The sequence below is a fragment of the Populus euphratica genome, unplaced genomic scaffold, assembly GCF_000495115.2.
Source record: "Populus euphratica unplaced genomic scaffold, PopEup_1.0 scaffold29.1, whole genome shotgun sequence".
Classification (NCBI taxonomy): domain Eukaryota; kingdom Viridiplantae; phylum Streptophyta; class Magnoliopsida; order Malpighiales; family Salicaceae; genus Populus; species Populus euphratica.
In genome coordinates, this window is record NW_011499888.1 from 746,781 (window position 1) to 763,250 (window position 16,470).

Below are 16,470 nucleotides of genomic sequence, written 5' to 3' on the forward strand. Positions count from 1 at the left end.
AAAACATTGGAAAAGAAATATTTCATAAATATATACAATTTGCAAATGATTTAGTCCTCTAAGATCCGATTAAGAAAATGGACGAACGAAAGCTAAGCAGCTGATAAAAAATTATTGATTGAAAAGGGGAAAAAACTCAGTAACTATATGCAAATACATGTATAAATAGTATTGGATAACCAAAAGGGTGAGTCCGGGAGAGATATTGGTGACGTTTGACAAGGTGCATGGTGGAAGCCATGATGTGGCAGTGAAGGGGAACAGGTGTGGTGTCGTCTGATTTTTTAAGTTTTTTTTGTCCGAAGACGATTGCGTGTTACTTGCGAAATTTTTGCATGTTGCACACTTGTTGAGCTGTGGCATTGTTCCTTTGATTTCATGGCCAAGTCCGTTCCTCCCTTCCTCCTCATCGTCTCATCGCCTTCGAAGCGCGTAAAGGTGCACTCGCCCACCCTCAGACTCAATCTTTTCTTGCCCCTTCTGCTTAAAACCGTACAATTCATACACTACGAGTTAATTTAAATCAATTATATTTATTAAAATTATGCTATCTTATTATTTTTTTTAAAATGTGTTTTATTCCTCAGTAGACATGACAATATTTCCTTTTCGTTTTATTTAGTATTTTAACTCAACTATTTGGTGATTTTTGGCTGTCATTTAATGGAGATTCTATACTAATTCTAGATTTACAACTCAACAAAGCAATTAATGAAATCTTTGTAAATTAATTTAATTTTTTCTATTTTAATAAAAAAATATTATATGAATCCAGTTTGTTGAATTAATTAATAGATTTTCTGCATTGATAATTGGTTATTAAATGATAAAGATTAAAAAACAATATCATGTTGTGCTTGGCTAGAAATAAAATTTTTTATTTTATCAGATTTTTTTTAAAAAAAGGTTATTTTTTAAAAAAAATAACATGATTAAAAGAATAACAGTTAAGAAAGTAAAGGTTACATATAGTGTTTTTAAACTTGATCTGATGGTCAACCTAACCTACAATTCAGGTTATAGATTTTCACGGAATCACCTCAATTAATCCTAATTTTTTATAAGTTAAAATGATTTTGTTTTGATAAAAAATAAAAAAATAATTAATGAATTGCAACCAAATTTATTATAGAATCTTGTCAGATTTTAAAATTATAATTACACCTATTGAAATAAAAAAAATTATTTTATTTAGCTTTTATTTTTCATATTTATCTATTTTTTAAATGTGTGATATATATATATATATATATATATATATATATATATCTATGTATGAAGAAAACAACCGATGTCCTTTTATCATCAATTTTTTTTTATAATTACTAATTTATCTATTGAGTTAATGAATTCTATTGAAATATAAAGTATATATATATAAAACAACCGATGTCCTTTTAACATCAATTTTTTTATAATTACTAATTGTTAATGAATTCTATTGAAATATAAATTTACTATAACTAACCTAGTAAGAATCCTAATTGAATTCTTATTTGACTACAGCTGCTCATCTTTATTGATAGTTATTATAATTGTTAATATTAGCCTATTACATTAAAAAAAAAAAACTTACATTGATCACAACTAATCATTTTGATTGATAACTATAATCCCCACAAATAATTAATCTTATTAATAATTATCATAATTATTAGGAATAAAATGTCATGAATTAGTTGTTTTGATTTGCAGGATAAGTATTATTTTAAATTTTAAATTAAACTAAAAAAATAAAATTCTATAGGTTATGTTTTTCCAAAACATTTTTTTTTCAAGAAAGTGCTATTTTGAAAACAAAATTCCTTTTACCATCGCATATTTTCTTATAATTAATTATCATGTCATGGAATCTATTGCACCAATCAATATAAATTGTTCTCGTCCAATAAACGAGCATGCACATTTTTCTTAATAACAAGCAAAGGTTTTAATAGCGAAGACAGGATATAATTAAGCAGAGAAATACGAGCTAATTCAATTTTGAAGAACCAAAAAAACACTCTACACTAGTTGGCTTTGCAATAATATGAACCATTGTACTCAAATAATTTCATTGGATTATCTTAATCAATTTACAAAACCTTCATGTAGATATAATCTAAAGTTAAACCTTGTATGTACGTGAACAAAATCAGAAATGACGACAGACAAAATTGAGAAATTAAAAAAATATTATTTTTTTCTTTTTATTTATTTGTCATTAAGCAAGGGGCAGTGTTGATTAACGAGGAGACAAAATAATTAATGTCCTAAATCCAAATATATATATATATATATATGTGTGTGTGTGTGTGTGTGTGTGTGTGTGCGCGCGCGCGCGCGCGCGCGCGCGCAAGTTGAAGGGGCAGCCTGCAAAGGCGCGTGCAGCTATCAAAATCAGAGAAGTTCAAAATCAAACAAAGAAGACGTTTGTCTCGGAGATTAAGATCTTTATCAAACAAAGAAGACGTTTGTCTCGGAGAGTAAGATCTTCATATATTCATTCTTACTTTATAATATATCATCATCAACCAACAGAAATCAGCCAGCCCCACCATTTATGTCCCCTTCTAGCTAAGGAAATTTCCCATTTCGTTTTATGGTCTCTTGCTCTTCAATCTGTATCCTCTTAATAGCTCTAAACTCACGCACAGAACATCTCTGCCCGGTTGAGGTTTGGTTCTTGATACTTATGAGTGTAAAGCAATTGAGAAAGAATGGCGGGTTCTTTTTCTAAAGGAGGGAATAATAGTTATGATTATTCGTTCAAGATTCTGTTGATAGGAGATTCTGGTGTTGGCAAGAGCAGTCTTCTTTTAAGTTTCATCTCCAGCTCTGTTCGTGACCTTTCTCCTACTATTGGTACTTTCTTTCGTTTCTTTTTGGTTATCTTTCTTTCAGTGGCAAGTTTTCACTGGATATGCAGCATAGGCAGGACTCTGTAGCTGTCCTCTGGTTACATGCAAGGAATTTTGACAATTTGGTTTATTTTTGTTTGGTGAAACTTTTTTGTTTTAGTTTTTGTAAATTTTCTGACTGGAACTAGGAGAGACGAGCCACCCATGCTTGTGCCTAGACATGGATCAATAATCTTCGTTTTAATTCGTAGACCTTTTAGGATTGAAGTAGCAATGGACCTTTCAGGATTCTTGCTCAACTGGTGCCTGCAAGTGGCTTCTGGGTTGTCCTTGTAACGTCTTTCGGATAGCAGATGAGGTGATTGCAATTTTCAAAGGCATGGATAGATAACAGACAACACAGTGGCCGTTTTCCCCCATTGTTTGATTAATTTCTTCATGTGATAACTTCATTTTCTGAAGACATTGGATGATGCCATGAACTCTAATTAGATCCATTGAGTGCACTAAAATCACTAGCCCTGCTTGTTTCACATTATTCTTCAATTTTGAATTGCTCTAAACGCTATGGTGTTTTAGAGGGAAACGTTTAAAATATGTGCAGGTGTGGATTTTAAGGTCAAGATGCTCACTGTTGGTGGGAAAAGATTGAAGTTAACAATTTGGGACACAGGTAATGATAAAATGGAACCATTTTATTACATGTTACTTCTCTGTTGGAACCATTTTATTACATGTTATTTCTCTGTTCGTTGTTAATCCCCTCTGCTTTGAGACCTAAAGAGAAGTTCAATACTACTATGAAATTAAGTTCGCCAACGATTTATTGGAATTCAACACTATCCCCTTTGATAAACGTATCAAATTGGAGTTGACAGGGCATTTCTTTCCACTGGAGACATTATTGCATAATTGGTGTGTAAATGATGTGTTCTGTTTTATTGCAGCCGGGCAGGAGCGGTTTGGAACATTAATAAGCTCTTATTATAGGGGTGCACATGGAATTATCCTAGGTATGTATTCCAGCTATAATTATAGGACAATTGAAACAACCTAGATTGGTCAAAATGTTAGTTAACAACACACGCAGAGGTATGATTATTTTGCACTGGTCATTGCAGTGCTGAAAATGTACAAAATATGAATGCTATGGTGATTGTTGCTTAAATGCTTAAGGCGAAAGCCAATTATGCTGTAAAGCAGAATTGAACATATCGATGGTCCTTAAATTTTGTGAGATGCGAGGTTGCACAGCTTATAGGGCTGCCTTATCTTCCCTTCTGCTGATGCATAAGAACTGGGAAGAAAATAAGGCCTATACCTAACTGCAATATTAGTTAGCTTTTCCTTTCAATATGCACGATCTATAAAGTCTTGATTGGTTTGTGCTTTGATTTTGTTTTAGTTTATGATGTGACACGGCGAGAAACTTTTGAGAACTTGTCCGATACATGGGCTAAGGAAGTGGAGCTCTACTCCACCAATCATGACTGCATCAAAATTCTTGTTGGAAATAAAGTTGATAGGGTAAGTTGAGTGGCCGATGCTTCGGACAAGTGCATAGCTGCACATAAAATATTGGAGTCCATGGATTATATTGCATTCCATGTTGGAGAGGTCACGGGTTCTCAAATTTTTGAAACTTAGTTAGAGAGACAATTCTTGGATTTGTTTCTCTTACTATATGATATCTTTAATTTCTGTGTATCTAACGGGTAGGTTGTTTTAATGATGCAATGTTTTCAGGATAGTGAAAGAGCTGTAAGTAGAGAAGAGGGCATGGCTCTTGCTCAACAGCACAAGTGCTCATTTTTCGAATGTAGTGCCAAAACCAGTGAAAATGTTTTGCAATGTTTTAAAGAACTCACATTAAAGGTACTTCTTGACGAAGGAAACACCCTTTACTTTTAGTATTTTTCTGAACTCCTGAATTTGCATTATGCTCTGTTAGTTCGTAATGGTAGTTAAAGCTTATGAAAGAATGCTTAAGGAGTAAAACACCACCTCAATCCCTCTTGCAAGCGTACTCTTATGAAAGAATGCATGGCAATGTTACGAACTTCATTGGTAGTTGGAAACCGTAGTTGAAAAGTTCACTTAACAAATGTAGAATGCTTGCTTTACGGCCATCAGTTTGTTTAACATCTCGTTCAAATTTTGATAAATTCTTGTGCTTTGCAGATACTTGAGGTACCTAGTTTATTGGAAAATGGCTCAGTAGTGGTGAAGCAACAGATTATGAAAGACAAACAAGTATGTCAAGCACCTCGTGGTGGTGGCAGTTGTTGCTCCTAACTGAAGTACCTGTAATCTCGGGATCCAGTAAAGCTCAGGTAGTGGCAAATCAGTGAAGATAAGTCGTTACTAATGGCAATGTGGGTGGCCTGATCTCATTGCTCTGCAGACAATTTTAAGCTCTTCTGGTGATAATCTTTACTGCTTCCATTGTAATTCGTGAAGTTTTGGGAAGTCTTTTTTTTTCACTTGATGTATCATGGGAAGCAAAGTAGATGTGTACAGTGCCACTGAACTTATAGCTCAACTGGCTTTTGCACCTCGAGTCTTGGGTTTAAGACTCTTATTTGTAAAAAAACTTTTTTTTTAAAAAAATGAATACACAGAGTTGAGTGCAGAAAATAAGACCTTGGTCTTAATTGATGATAAAAATACTGGGCTTTTGGATTAGAGGAAGAGAGCAATCATATGATTTTCAAGTAGTTTAATCTTAATCACAAGGACTTATGGGACGGGACTGTAATGGGTAATTAGATCTCTCTTATAGAACAGGAGGGAATTTTCTCTCCATCTAATGGAAAAACAAACAATGAGCATATATAAATATTAATTTTAGATATAAATAGTAAAAATATAAATTTAACAACAAATTATTCAAAAAATATACAAGATATTTTTTTTTCTCAGAAACCGTCTTAAATCTACTTTAAAGATGATAATCGGATAGGCCTGCACTGCTGAGACCTGCATGATGCTCGATTCACCCTAATCGTCAAATTGTTTTTTACTACTTTTCAATAATCAGAGCAACAAATTGTGGTATGAAGAATGGACGGCCCGTCCTCCGATGGGAGTGGCATGTGTCAAGAGGCAGGAATCAATAGCTAACATATACCTCTGCCTGACTCAGCTTGACCGCCCCTGTTGGGCTGAACAAGGCTAGGGAATCAAGATTATTCCAAAACTTTCACATCAACCAACATTGCATGCCGGCTGCCCTGCTTCCTGTACAAGACCAGCCAAGACTGCATCGTAATATCCCATGTAATAATAGAGTACATCCATTCCCCAGGCGTTCATACCAAACTGATAGTTACAAATTTTTCCTTCCCTTCTGCTTGTTTTTTCTTGACCCTTCCTTAGGCAGCTTTGTTCTCTACTTTTCTTACAAGAAACAAGACCACCAAACTTGGCTGCATAGACATACAAGCTGTTGGGTGCATAACTAGATCTACTCTAAAAGAGAGAATTCAATTGCATGCACTTTATACTTTGCAATGGCTTCTCTGGGCTGCCCAAGGGGACTAACAGTGTGTGCAGCACTGCTAGCGGTGTTCCTTGCGAGAGCTAGTGGGATTGATATCTTCCTTGAATGGAATGTTGCACTTGACAATACCATCAGACCTGTTACAGTTGAACAACCAGTATGAGTTTATTATCAATCATTTTCCGTTGCTTTCTTTGCATTTAACCCTCCCAATCTGTGGTTTTGGTTTTTATAGTGGAAAAATTGTTCAGTTTTTCAGGTTATCACCATCAATGGTATGTTCCCTGGACCTCTGATCAATGCTACAACAAACGATTTCGTCCATGTCAACGTTTTCAACAATATGGATGAGCCTTTGCTCTTTACATGGTAATGTACCTGCAAAGAATATCTTGCTTTAAGAATGATGGTTTTCATCATAATGCACCAGAGCAAATTTTCTTGAATTCATGTCTTAACATCTCATGTATCCATATAATTTTTGGAATAAAAATATGCTTTGATTAAGGTAATGCTCCTGTAGGAATGGTATACAACAGAGGCTAAATTCATGGCAGGATGGAGTTTCTGGGACAAACTGTCCTATTCAACCTGGTAAAAACTGGACTTACGTGTTTCAGACCAAGGACCAAATTGGCAATCATTTCTACTTTCCTTCTATCAACTTCCAGAAAGCTGCTGGAGGATTTGGGCCAATTCGAGTCAACAATCGCAATGTTATCCCTGTCCCCTTCCCAAAACCAGAAGCTGAGTTTGATCTTCTGATAGGTGATTGGTTTTATGACAGTTACAATGTGAGTGACCGAAATTTGTTTAGGATAACACATGACACTTATTGTCGAATCTGTATAATGACAACCCATTTTTATTGGTGTGAAACTTTCACAGAAAACCAGATCAATGATGGCCTCCATGGCAAATATTATCACCCCAGATGTTATTCTAATGAATGGAAAAGGCCCTTATGGCCATTCATTATCAAAAGCCTATGAATCCTTTACCGTCACACAAGGTAATTAAAATAACCCCTTCCCACCCCAAAAATGAAAAAAAAAAAGAAAAGTAAAGAAAAACCTAAATTATGGGAATTTGGGATTTGGTCCATTAGGCTTATAGTGCTATGTGATTAATGTGCACTGGCTTTCGCTTGAATTTGTTATGCAGGAAAGACTTACAGATTCGGGATATCAAATGTTGGGAGTGCATTCAGTTTCAACTTCAGGGTTCAAAATCATAAGATGGTTTTGGTGGAAACAGAAGGGTCTTACACCAATCAGATGACACTGGATTCTCTTGACGTGCATGTTGGTCAATCCTACTCAGTTCTCGTCACAGCTGATCAGAATGAAGCTGATTACTATATTGTGGCAAGCCCTTTGTTGCTCAACTCTAGCAGTCCTGGGGGTTTCGATGGTGTAGGGGTGCTACGCTATTCGAACTCCCTTACACCAGTTAATGGTCCTCTCCCAGGAGGTCCTGATCCATTTGATCTGGATTCTTCGGTCAATCAAGCAAGATCTATCAGGTAAATTTGGAAAAGGTTGCAATTCATTAAATATTTATATAAAAATATAGTGTAATTTCAACTAGTAATGCCATTATGTTTTTTGAAGTAAAAGATTCATTATTTTCCATAAGGTCTATGAAACAATTGATGTATTTGTTCATGAATGATTGTTCAGTCTTTAGGCCTGACCCTTTTCCAATTCTAAGGTATTCATTCATGCTTGTCCTGTACTTCTCATTGCTTGCTTTCTTCATACTAGGTGGAACCTGACAGCAGGAGCTGCGAGGCCTAACCGACAAGGAGCTTTTAATGTAACAAATGTTACCTTGTCTCAAAACTTCATCCTAGACGGATCAACGGCAGAAATTGGGGGCGCACAACGTTATGCTGTCAACAATGTGTCATACTACACCTTAAACACCCCATTGAAACTGGCAGATCACTTCGTCAATGGGTCTGGTGTTTACCAACTAGATCGGTTTCCAGTTAATTTTGTCAATGCTAAAGCTGCTTATGGAGTTTCTGTTGTTACTGGAATTCACAAAGGGTGGATAGAACTTGTCTTTGTGAATAGCTTGAATACCATGGATGCATGGCATTTAGACGGTTTTGGGTTCTACGTTGTTGGGTAAAAAACCTAAACCATCACCGCTTCTGTAATTCCTTTCCGAAGCTGAGACATTGACTTATAATTTATGTGAAATTGTTTTCTAGATTTGGCAATGGATTGTGGGGACCTGAGGCTCGCAATGATTACAATATTTACGACCCAGTTGTCCGGTCCACCGTGCAAGTGTACCCCAACGGATGGACTGCAGTATATGCATTCCTAGACAATCCTGGAATGTGGAACCTCCGGTCACAAAGCTTGAAAAATTGGTACTTAGGCCAGGAACTGTATATACGAGTCTTTGACGATGATCCTAATCCTGCCAAGGAGCGTCCACCACCTAATAACCTACTTCTATGTGGTTAGTGAGATTTTCATGAACTTGTAGCGTAATTTCCTTTTATCCAATTTGGTCATCTTTGTTGGTAATTTTGGTTGCCTGTATTAGGTATTTTTGCTGGTGAATCTGAGGCCCCGGCCAGCGAACCAGGCCCTGCTCCATCTCCTGGATGGTGAATTGATGACAGCTGATAGACTTGATCAAGTCATAATTCATAAACAAGATATTTAAGGATACTCTGGCTTATATACAATCTTTCTAATTAAATTGTTATCCTACACTTAATTTATTTACATTTCATCAAATAACTATCCAATTGGTACTAATTTGTAATAATAAGGAAGATATTTATTTGCTAGTGGATTATATAATAATTAATACAGGCTTTAGGATGCCTTGTTGCAATATCAATATCATTTTCTTTTTGTATTGCAAGAACAAAAATTATATGTTTCATTTGAGACACTTTTACTGTAATTGAACTTTAGTCATATGGTATCTATAGATACTGAATTTGATTCACCAGTAAGTAATACTAGTTTTACATGTATCATCGTCGGGAAAAAATCTCTTGCTTTGAATGACTGGATCTCACTAAAAGAATCAAAGATAGAGACTGAAAGGACATGGAGGACAACCTATAATTTTAACATAGCACAAGCCTTGCCACCCACCAGTTTTGGGAGCAATCAATAGCTTTCTGAGCAACGAAATCATAGACCTTGCTATATATCTGGATATATACTGGCCCGTCAATCGTTGGGCTCTTTTTTTTTTTTCGGTTGTCTGTTATTATTAACGTATAGATGAAGAGTAACTCATCGTTATAGCTATTATCATGCTCGATGTAATTTTTATTTTTTATTTATTTATTAATATAAATAATATTAATATCAGTTGGGTTGAGTGGAGTTTTCTCTTCATAAATTATCCATATTCATTTTTCCCTTAATATAGAATGTCATCATCACGGAAAACTTATCTATCTATATATAGATAGATAAGTTTTCCATGCCCCTTTTATTTTTTCTTTTTGTTTTTTTTTATTGTGATGATGACATTTTATATATATATATAGTTATTAAATTAATTAGGATTCAACATGGTCAGCCGGCTGACTTTTTAAAAATAAATAAATAAAAATAATATAATTTTAAGAAATTGAAGTTTGATTAGGGAATACATGGTTGATTTTTTTCACACCTGACTTAGACGGGGCAATGGGCGAAGTCTAATTGAATCGAGGCCAATTCAATTCCATGATCTTGTCTAAGTATAGATAACACAAGATCATCAATTCAATTCCATGATCTTGTCTAAGTATGTTTTTTTTTTTTTTTAATTTCAGTTGCTATGAAACAAACTCTTCGCACATCATCTAAAGAAAATTCTCGACATCTTGTTATTATGTCTATCAAAAACGAGGTTAAACATGCCGACCATAGGACATGTTGTTTTTATGCCAAACACCATTAAGAAAACTGTTCCTAGAAAAAAATGTATTATTATTATTATAAATATTATTATTTTTTAAAATATATCCGGTCTGTTTGAAAGTGTATGGTATATAAATATTATTATTTTTTAAAATATTTTTTGTTTGAATCTATTAAAATAATATTTTTTTAATTTTTAATATTAATATATAAAAACAATAAAGAAAACTTTGAAAAATATTAATTTAAAACTTTTTTAAAAAGCATAGTTTGATCACGGTGAGGAAAAAAAAATCTTATTTCAGGAGTATCCAAATTTGGGTGGAAAGAGAGTTTTTTTAAAAATCATTATAACAAGAAAATTAAAAAGTAGACACATACATACAATATAGAGTTCCTCTATGACTCGTGTTGGTTCTGTTTATATATGTGTGTTCAGGAGACTCCTACTTAATATTTAAAGCTTTATAAGATAATAATAAAAAAAAAACCACCCGTCTGTTTATGTTTGGAAGGACCAATCAAGGCAGCAAGATGAGTTGGCAAATCTGGATTCCTAGGTGATTTCTCACACACAAGACCTTGGTATTTGCTTCGGTAACTTAACAAGAAGCATTGTGCTGAACATATCAAGGCCTGCGTGTTTCTACGAAGTTTGGCTCCATTGATGCATATAAAATACGTTGACCTTTGCCATTCAACTAAGTTATTTCTCTTCGTGTTCTTGCTCCAGTTTTATCCTCCCTTCTTTTCCCTTTTGTTTTGCTTCATCTATATGATCTTGATTACTGTAATTAATCAATCCCTCTAGTTTGATTAGGTTGACGAGCCTCCAAGAGGGGAAAAAACATATATATGGCCATCTTCGGCAATCAAATTCTACAACTGTTTTTTGTCTTCGTCGGGATAGCCAACAGTGAGGAAATCTTTCAAGAATGGCACGTAACAATTGACAGAACTATCAGCCCAGTATCCAACGAACAACCGGTACTGATGTATCATAACTATAAATCATCTTTTCTTTAACTCGCATACACCTTGGTTTCTTAGTTTGCATGGATTCATCTGTTTGTGTGTTTTCTTAACAGGTTATCCTCATCAATGGGAAGTTCCCTGGACCCCTTATCAATGCCACAACCAATGATATGATCCATATTAATGTGTTTAACGATATGGACGAACCAGTTTTATTTACATGGTATCAGCAATAACTCTTTAATAATTGCTCATCAAGATCCTCTTTTGGTTTTTAAATGGTCCTGATGGCGTGTGTATACGGTGCAGGAATGGGATACAACAAAGGCTGAACTCCTGGCAAGATGGTGTGGGCGGCACGAACTGTCCAATCGTGCCGGGCTCAAATTGGACCTATGCGTTCCAAGTCAAGGACCAAATTGGCTCTTTCTTTTACTTCCCTTCCATCAACAACCAGAAGGCTGGGGGAGGGTTTGGTCCCATTAGAGTTAACAATCGTATTGTTATCAGTGTACCATTCCCAAAACCTGAAGATGAATTTGACCTTCTCATTGGAGACTGGTATCCAGAGAATTACAAGGTGATTTATTAACATTATTATTGATATTATTCAAGAGATTTATCTGTAATCATTAATTATTTAAGAATTAATGAATAGCGTTATGGTTTTAACTTGATGATGACTAATTAATTTGGTATATATAATATAATGCAGAATCTTGCATACATGCTGATAGACAACTACACGCTCCCTCTGTGGATTTTAATGAATGGAAAAGGCCCATTTTTGAATACTTCTACGAAAGTTTATGAATCCTTCACGGTTGCTCAAGGTAATGAGGTCCCAATGCTTGCTATAAAAATTAATATTTGGTGCACTCTGAAATTAAATAATTTCTTCTTCTTTTTTTCTCGTATCTTCTGTGATATGCAGGGAAGACATACAGATTTAGGATATCCAACGTGGGAAATCAATGGAGTTTCAATTTTAGGATTCAGAATCATCACATGTTGGTGGTAGAAACTGAAGGATCATACACTAATCAAATAATGGTGGACTCCCTCGATGTCCATGTTGGCCAATCCTACTCAGTTCTAGTCACGGCTGACCAAAAGGCAGCTGATTATTACATTGTGGCAACACCAAAAATGGTTAATATCACTGAATACGCCAATCTTGTGGGCATAGGGGTGCTACATTATCTCAATTCTAGTACAATGGCTGCTGGACCTCTTCCAAGTGGACCTGACCCATATGATCTACAATTCTCCATTAATCAAGCCAAGGCCATCAAGTAAATCTTCCTTTCTTTTTCTCATGAAATCAAGTAAATCTTCTTGATAGCTAGTGACAATTGTTTGATTACATTCGATATTTTCCTTCCCTGCTAGGAAACTCTCAGAATTTGCAAATCTTTTATCTGTGAATTCAGGTGGAATATGACTACTGGGGCTGCTAGGCCTAATCCACAAGGAACCTTCAACGTGACCAATGTGACACTGTCACAGACATTTATCCTCACAGGATCAAGAGCTTGGGATACTAGTGGTTTTCCTTACTACACAGTCAACGATGTGTGGTACACAGAAACAGATACCCCATTAAAGCTGGCTGATCTAATGACAAATGGGTCTGGAGTCTATGAACTTGATAAATTCTCTACTAACTCCAGCAATGGAAACCTAAGACATGGAGTTTTTGTAGCAAGTGGAAACCATAAAGGGTGGTTAGAAATTGTGCTCAAGAATGATTTAGATGTTATAGATTCTTGGCATTTGGATGGGTACAGTTTCTATGTTGTTGGGTAAGTACACGAGAATGAACATCGACTTTGTTTTTTTATTTCAACATGCATAATTAAATATAAAATTTTAATTTTTAATGTATAGATTCGGTGATGGAAACTGGACTCCTGAATCTCGTAATAATTACAATCTTTATGATCCTGTAGTTCGCTCTACCATTCAGGTATATATTAATGGACCTGATAAATCAAATAATTTCTTTTAAAAAAATATATATAAATGAATGTTGAATTGATTTTAGTAAATACAATATATTCTTGGTTAGGTTTATCCTAAAAGGTGGACTGCAGTCTATGCATACCTTGACAATCCTGGGATGTGGAATTTGAGATCACAGAGTTTGAAAAATCGGTATTTGGGCCAACAGCTCTACTTGAGAGTTTATGATGCTGACCCCAACCCTGCGAAGGAGAGACCACCCCCAGATAACCTTCTTCTATGTGGTAAATGCTTTGTCCTCTCTCTCTCTCTCTATATATATATATATTCTTGTTTTTGTGATGTTTTTCTATTCAAAATTAACAATGTTTTATTTATTTATTTATTACTTGTTCGCAGGAGCCTTCGGTTACTTAGCTCCCCCCCCTCCTCCCTTTCCTCCACCTCCGTCACCTCCTGCTCCTGCTAGCCCTTCTCTTTCTCAGGCATCATCGACACAAATAACATGGTAAACAAAAAAGTTTTAATAAAAATAATAATACTTCATGTCTTTTTTAAAGCGATTTAATGCCTTGTTAAAAATATATTAGTAATGAGAAGATTTTGATATATTATTATTATTATATTGGATAGATAATACAGCTCATAATGTTTTTTTTTTTTAAATTACAACAATTTAAAATTAGGTTCCTTTGACATTCCATTAAGAAATTGTACTGCTTTCAAGCAGGAGGATTCAACTGAAGAATACCTAATACTTGAGGAATTGAACCCTCTATTATAGTTTGGAGAAAACGTTGAGAATTCATATCATAGATAGTTGGGGGACTAATTAGCTGGTAATTTCACAAGGGATGCCTCTTTGTAATTTGACTAAGAAGTCTCTTTTCTCACTGTTGCATACGCTCTGTAGGTATTATTACATCACTGTGATCTGCATGGTTTCAATGCTCTACCTCGGCCAGCAATAGCTCATCACAGCCTGAAGTCGAAGGTGAAAATGAAATGAAACTCCAGGATGTGGCTCTGTAATCCGAGACTTCATTGATTTGGCGCGACGCATCCTTGGAAAGCCTTGCAATTTTTTATTTCTTTCTTGGTGTTTGATGTCAATGCCAATTAAAAAAACATTAAAAGACATTCCTTGAGAATTCTTCCACTTGAATTGAGGAAGTGCTGAGGTCCTTCATTCGACTCCCAAATTTGATTTCTTCTTCTTCTTCTTTCATTAACAAAGCAAGGCCAAGTTCTTGAAGTTGAAGCGAAAGAAAGTGAGGCCAAGAGGCACGAAAATTGAGAGGAATGATGCAGGGATCGATAAGTTTTTATATTTAAGATTCACAAAATCCGGATGAAAAAGAATTTTGTAAAATAATATTTATATTTACCATCCTAGATGCAGGAAGAACTAACATGGGGAAGAAGCATGCACAATTGCCTTTTTATTCAAGTTCACTGTTTCCCCTTTGAAAATGCAAGGAATGAACCGAAGAAGAAACGGTTTCCACCGTTTTGATTTATTAATTTTGTTTCTAAGAATGTCTTTTATATGGTGATCTAAATTACCATATTTTACTCAATTCTTTTACATCATTTCTAGAAAGCATAGAAATTTTAATAAAATATTATGGTTTAAAATATTACCATCTCAAATATTAAAAATTAAATCTCAATTGAAATTTAATCGCTAAAAATATTATATAAATATATTAAAGGCCAGCCTTTCTGAATTACAATTCTAAAGAAAAGAAATTTAATATTAAAAATAATTTTTTTTAAAATACCTATCTAGCTTTTTTAAAAAAAAAACCTTTGAAAAAATAAGATAAGAATTAAAAAATAAAATTTATTTCTTCTAAATATATTTATCAATTAAAATTAAATTAAATTCGATTGCAGCAGCAGAACCAAACAAAATGTTAGCTATCCTCAAAGTTCCTTGAGGTGAAATTATTGGTCTCAAATTCAATATAATAATATTTATATAAATCAGCGACATCCCATCAAATGGCCTATTAGCTCAGTTGGTTAGAGCGTCGTGCTAATAACGCGAAGGTCGCAGGTTCGAAACCTGCATGGGCCATTCTGTTTTTGTATTGGCGTTACTTTCTTTATTCTTTTTTCTTTGTGCTGCCGTTAGTTTACACACCCTGATTTCAACGGCAGTTGGCCTTTTTTTATGGAGACTTTTTGGGTCTAAGATAAAGTAATAACCATAAGTATTGACTTTACGATATAATATTTTTCGGGCAAGTTGTGTGTGTATTAAGATGGACTGAAAAAAACTAATGTGAAATTTATTTCTGCAACCCCTTAATAATAATATTGTAATTAAATTGAGATAATAATATATTCATTTGATGCGTGGACCAATAGCTTAAATGTACTTCAGTATTAAAATAATATTTAGTTAAGGCATGTTTTATTTTAAAAGTAAACTACAACTTGTCAAATACCAAACATTACTTTACTACTATTATTTTCATAGATTATCAATCAAAGGACACACAACACAGTTTTTTTGTTTTTTTTCAATTTCTTGAAAATTACCTTTTGAATTCTTTTATGTTTGACTACTTTTGGAAAACTAACGAGCATAATTCACTTTCTAATAAAAAAAAGGTTTTAGATGAAGGAAAGCAGTTCTTTTTGTTAAAAAAAAACACTTTTCCTGAAGGATCCAACCAAAACCTAAAATGATAAAATACTTCATCATTCTTTATATATATATATATATATATATATATACAATATCATGAGAAAAACAATAAATCACGAATATATTTATATAGAAAACAATATATTAGTATATATTAAAATACAATATAAAATATATTAATTTGATATATTAATGCATATAATACTTTAATTTATAAAATATTGTTAAAAGATACATTAGAATACAAAACATATTATATTATAGAAGAATCATATACTTTCAATCATATAAGTTGTGTTATGAAATTAGAACACCATAGAAAATAAATTCATTTTCAATGTTCTCCAATCACCAAAAAATGTTTGATAAAAATCAGAATTTTATCATTTTAAGAAAGTTAATAACTACAAAATATTTATTTTCTAATTTATTTTACTTGATATGTAAAAATATCATAAAATAATTTCCAACTCATTTTTCATTAAATGCTGGAAAATAATCTATTTTCTCAAAATATTTTTATAATATTATTAAATATTATAAAACAATTAATTTTTTAGGAGTTTACGCTTTCCAAAAAATAAACAAAGCCCCGAAGAAATCATTCATTTTGAATTGATATATTTTTTGATGTTT

At 33.7% G+C, this 16,470-nt stretch overlaps 3 protein-coding genes and 1 non-coding gene across 4 annotated transcripts; all 4 read left to right on the forward strand.

Annotated features, from left to right (window-relative positions):
* The first annotated feature begins 2,496 nt into the window (after positions 1-2,496).
* LOC105130698 (ras-related protein RABC2a-like) lies at positions 2,497-5,494 on the forward strand. The gene is made up of 6 exons (XM_011033319.1): positions 2,497-2,844; positions 3,445-3,513; positions 3,788-3,853; positions 4,246-4,367; positions 4,587-4,715; positions 5,022-5,494. Exons 1-6 carry the CDS (start codon positions 2,700-2,702, stop codon positions 5,133-5,135), a joined length of 645 nt encoding a protein of 214 aa, XP_011031621.1. The 5' UTR covers positions 2,497-2,699; the 3' UTR covers positions 5,136-5,494.
* An 858-nt stretch (positions 5,495-6,352) lies between these two features.
* Positions 6,353-8,825, forward strand: LOC105130821 (monocopper oxidase-like protein SKU5). The gene is made up of 7 exons (XM_011033504.1): positions 6,353-6,499; positions 6,602-6,711; positions 6,866-7,136; positions 7,231-7,354; positions 7,507-7,867; positions 8,109-8,477; positions 8,564-8,825. The coding sequence occupies exons 1-7, from the start codon at positions 6,353-6,355 to the stop codon at positions 8,823-8,825; spliced, it is 1,644 nt and encodes a 547-aa protein (XP_011031806.1).
* A 2,265-nt stretch (positions 8,826-11,090) lies between these two features.
* Positions 11,091-14,146, forward strand: LOC105130822 (monocopper oxidase-like protein SKU5). Its single transcript, XM_011033505.1, has 10 exons — positions 11,091-11,222; positions 11,324-11,433; positions 11,520-11,790; positions 11,926-12,043; positions 12,145-12,505; positions 12,644-13,015; positions 13,101-13,179; positions 13,282-13,459; positions 13,575-13,683; positions 14,089-14,146. Exons 1-10 carry the CDS (start codon positions 11,091-11,093, stop codon positions 14,144-14,146), a joined length of 1,788 nt encoding a protein of 595 aa, XP_011031807.1.
* Positions 14,147-15,184: 1,038 nt separating this feature from the next.
* On the forward strand, positions 15,185-15,258 carry TRNAI-AAU (transfer RNA isoleucine (anticodon AAU)). Its single transcript has one exon. It is a non-coding gene; the product is annotated as a tRNA-Ile (tRNA).
* Positions 15,259-16,470: the final 1,212 nt, after the last annotated feature.

Excerpts from the sequence above, each read along its gene's own strand:
- LOC105130698 (XM_011033319.1), top strand. The coding sequence starts at position 2,700 with ATGGCGGGTTCTTTTTCTAAAGGAGGGAATAATAGTTATGATTATTCG. Across the intron at positions 3,514-3,787 it reads GTTAACAATTTGGGACACAG|CCGGGCAGGAGCGGTTTGGA; the intron begins GTAATGATAAAA and ends GTTTTATTGCAG. Across the intron at positions 4,716-5,021 it reads TTAAAGAACTCACATTAAAG|ATACTTGAGGTACCTAGTTT; the intron begins GTACTTCTTGAC and ends TGTGCTTTGCAG.
- LOC105130821 (XM_011033504.1), top strand. The coding sequence starts at position 6,353 with ATGGCTTCTCTGGGCTGCCCAAGGGGACTAACAGTGTGTGCAGCACTG. Across the intron at positions 7,868-8,108 it reads AATCAAGCAAGATCTATCAG|GTGGAACCTGACAGCAGGAG; the intron begins GTAAATTTGGAA and ends TCTTCATACTAG. Across the intron at positions 8,478-8,563 it reads TTTGGGTTCTACGTTGTTGG|ATTTGGCAATGGATTGTGGG; the intron begins GTAAAAAACCTA and ends ATTGTTTTCTAG.
- LOC105130822 (XM_011033505.1), top strand. The coding sequence starts at position 11,091 with ATGGCCATCTTCGGCAATCAAATTCTACAACTGTTTTTTGTCTTCGTC. Across the intron at positions 11,791-11,925 it reads GGTATCCAGAGAATTACAAG|AATCTTGCATACATGCTGAT; the intron begins GTGATTTATTAA and ends AATATAATGCAG. Across the intron at positions 13,180-13,281 it reads TAGTTCGCTCTACCATTCAG|GTTTATCCTAAAAGGTGGAC; the intron begins GTATATATTAAT and ends ATTCTTGGTTAG.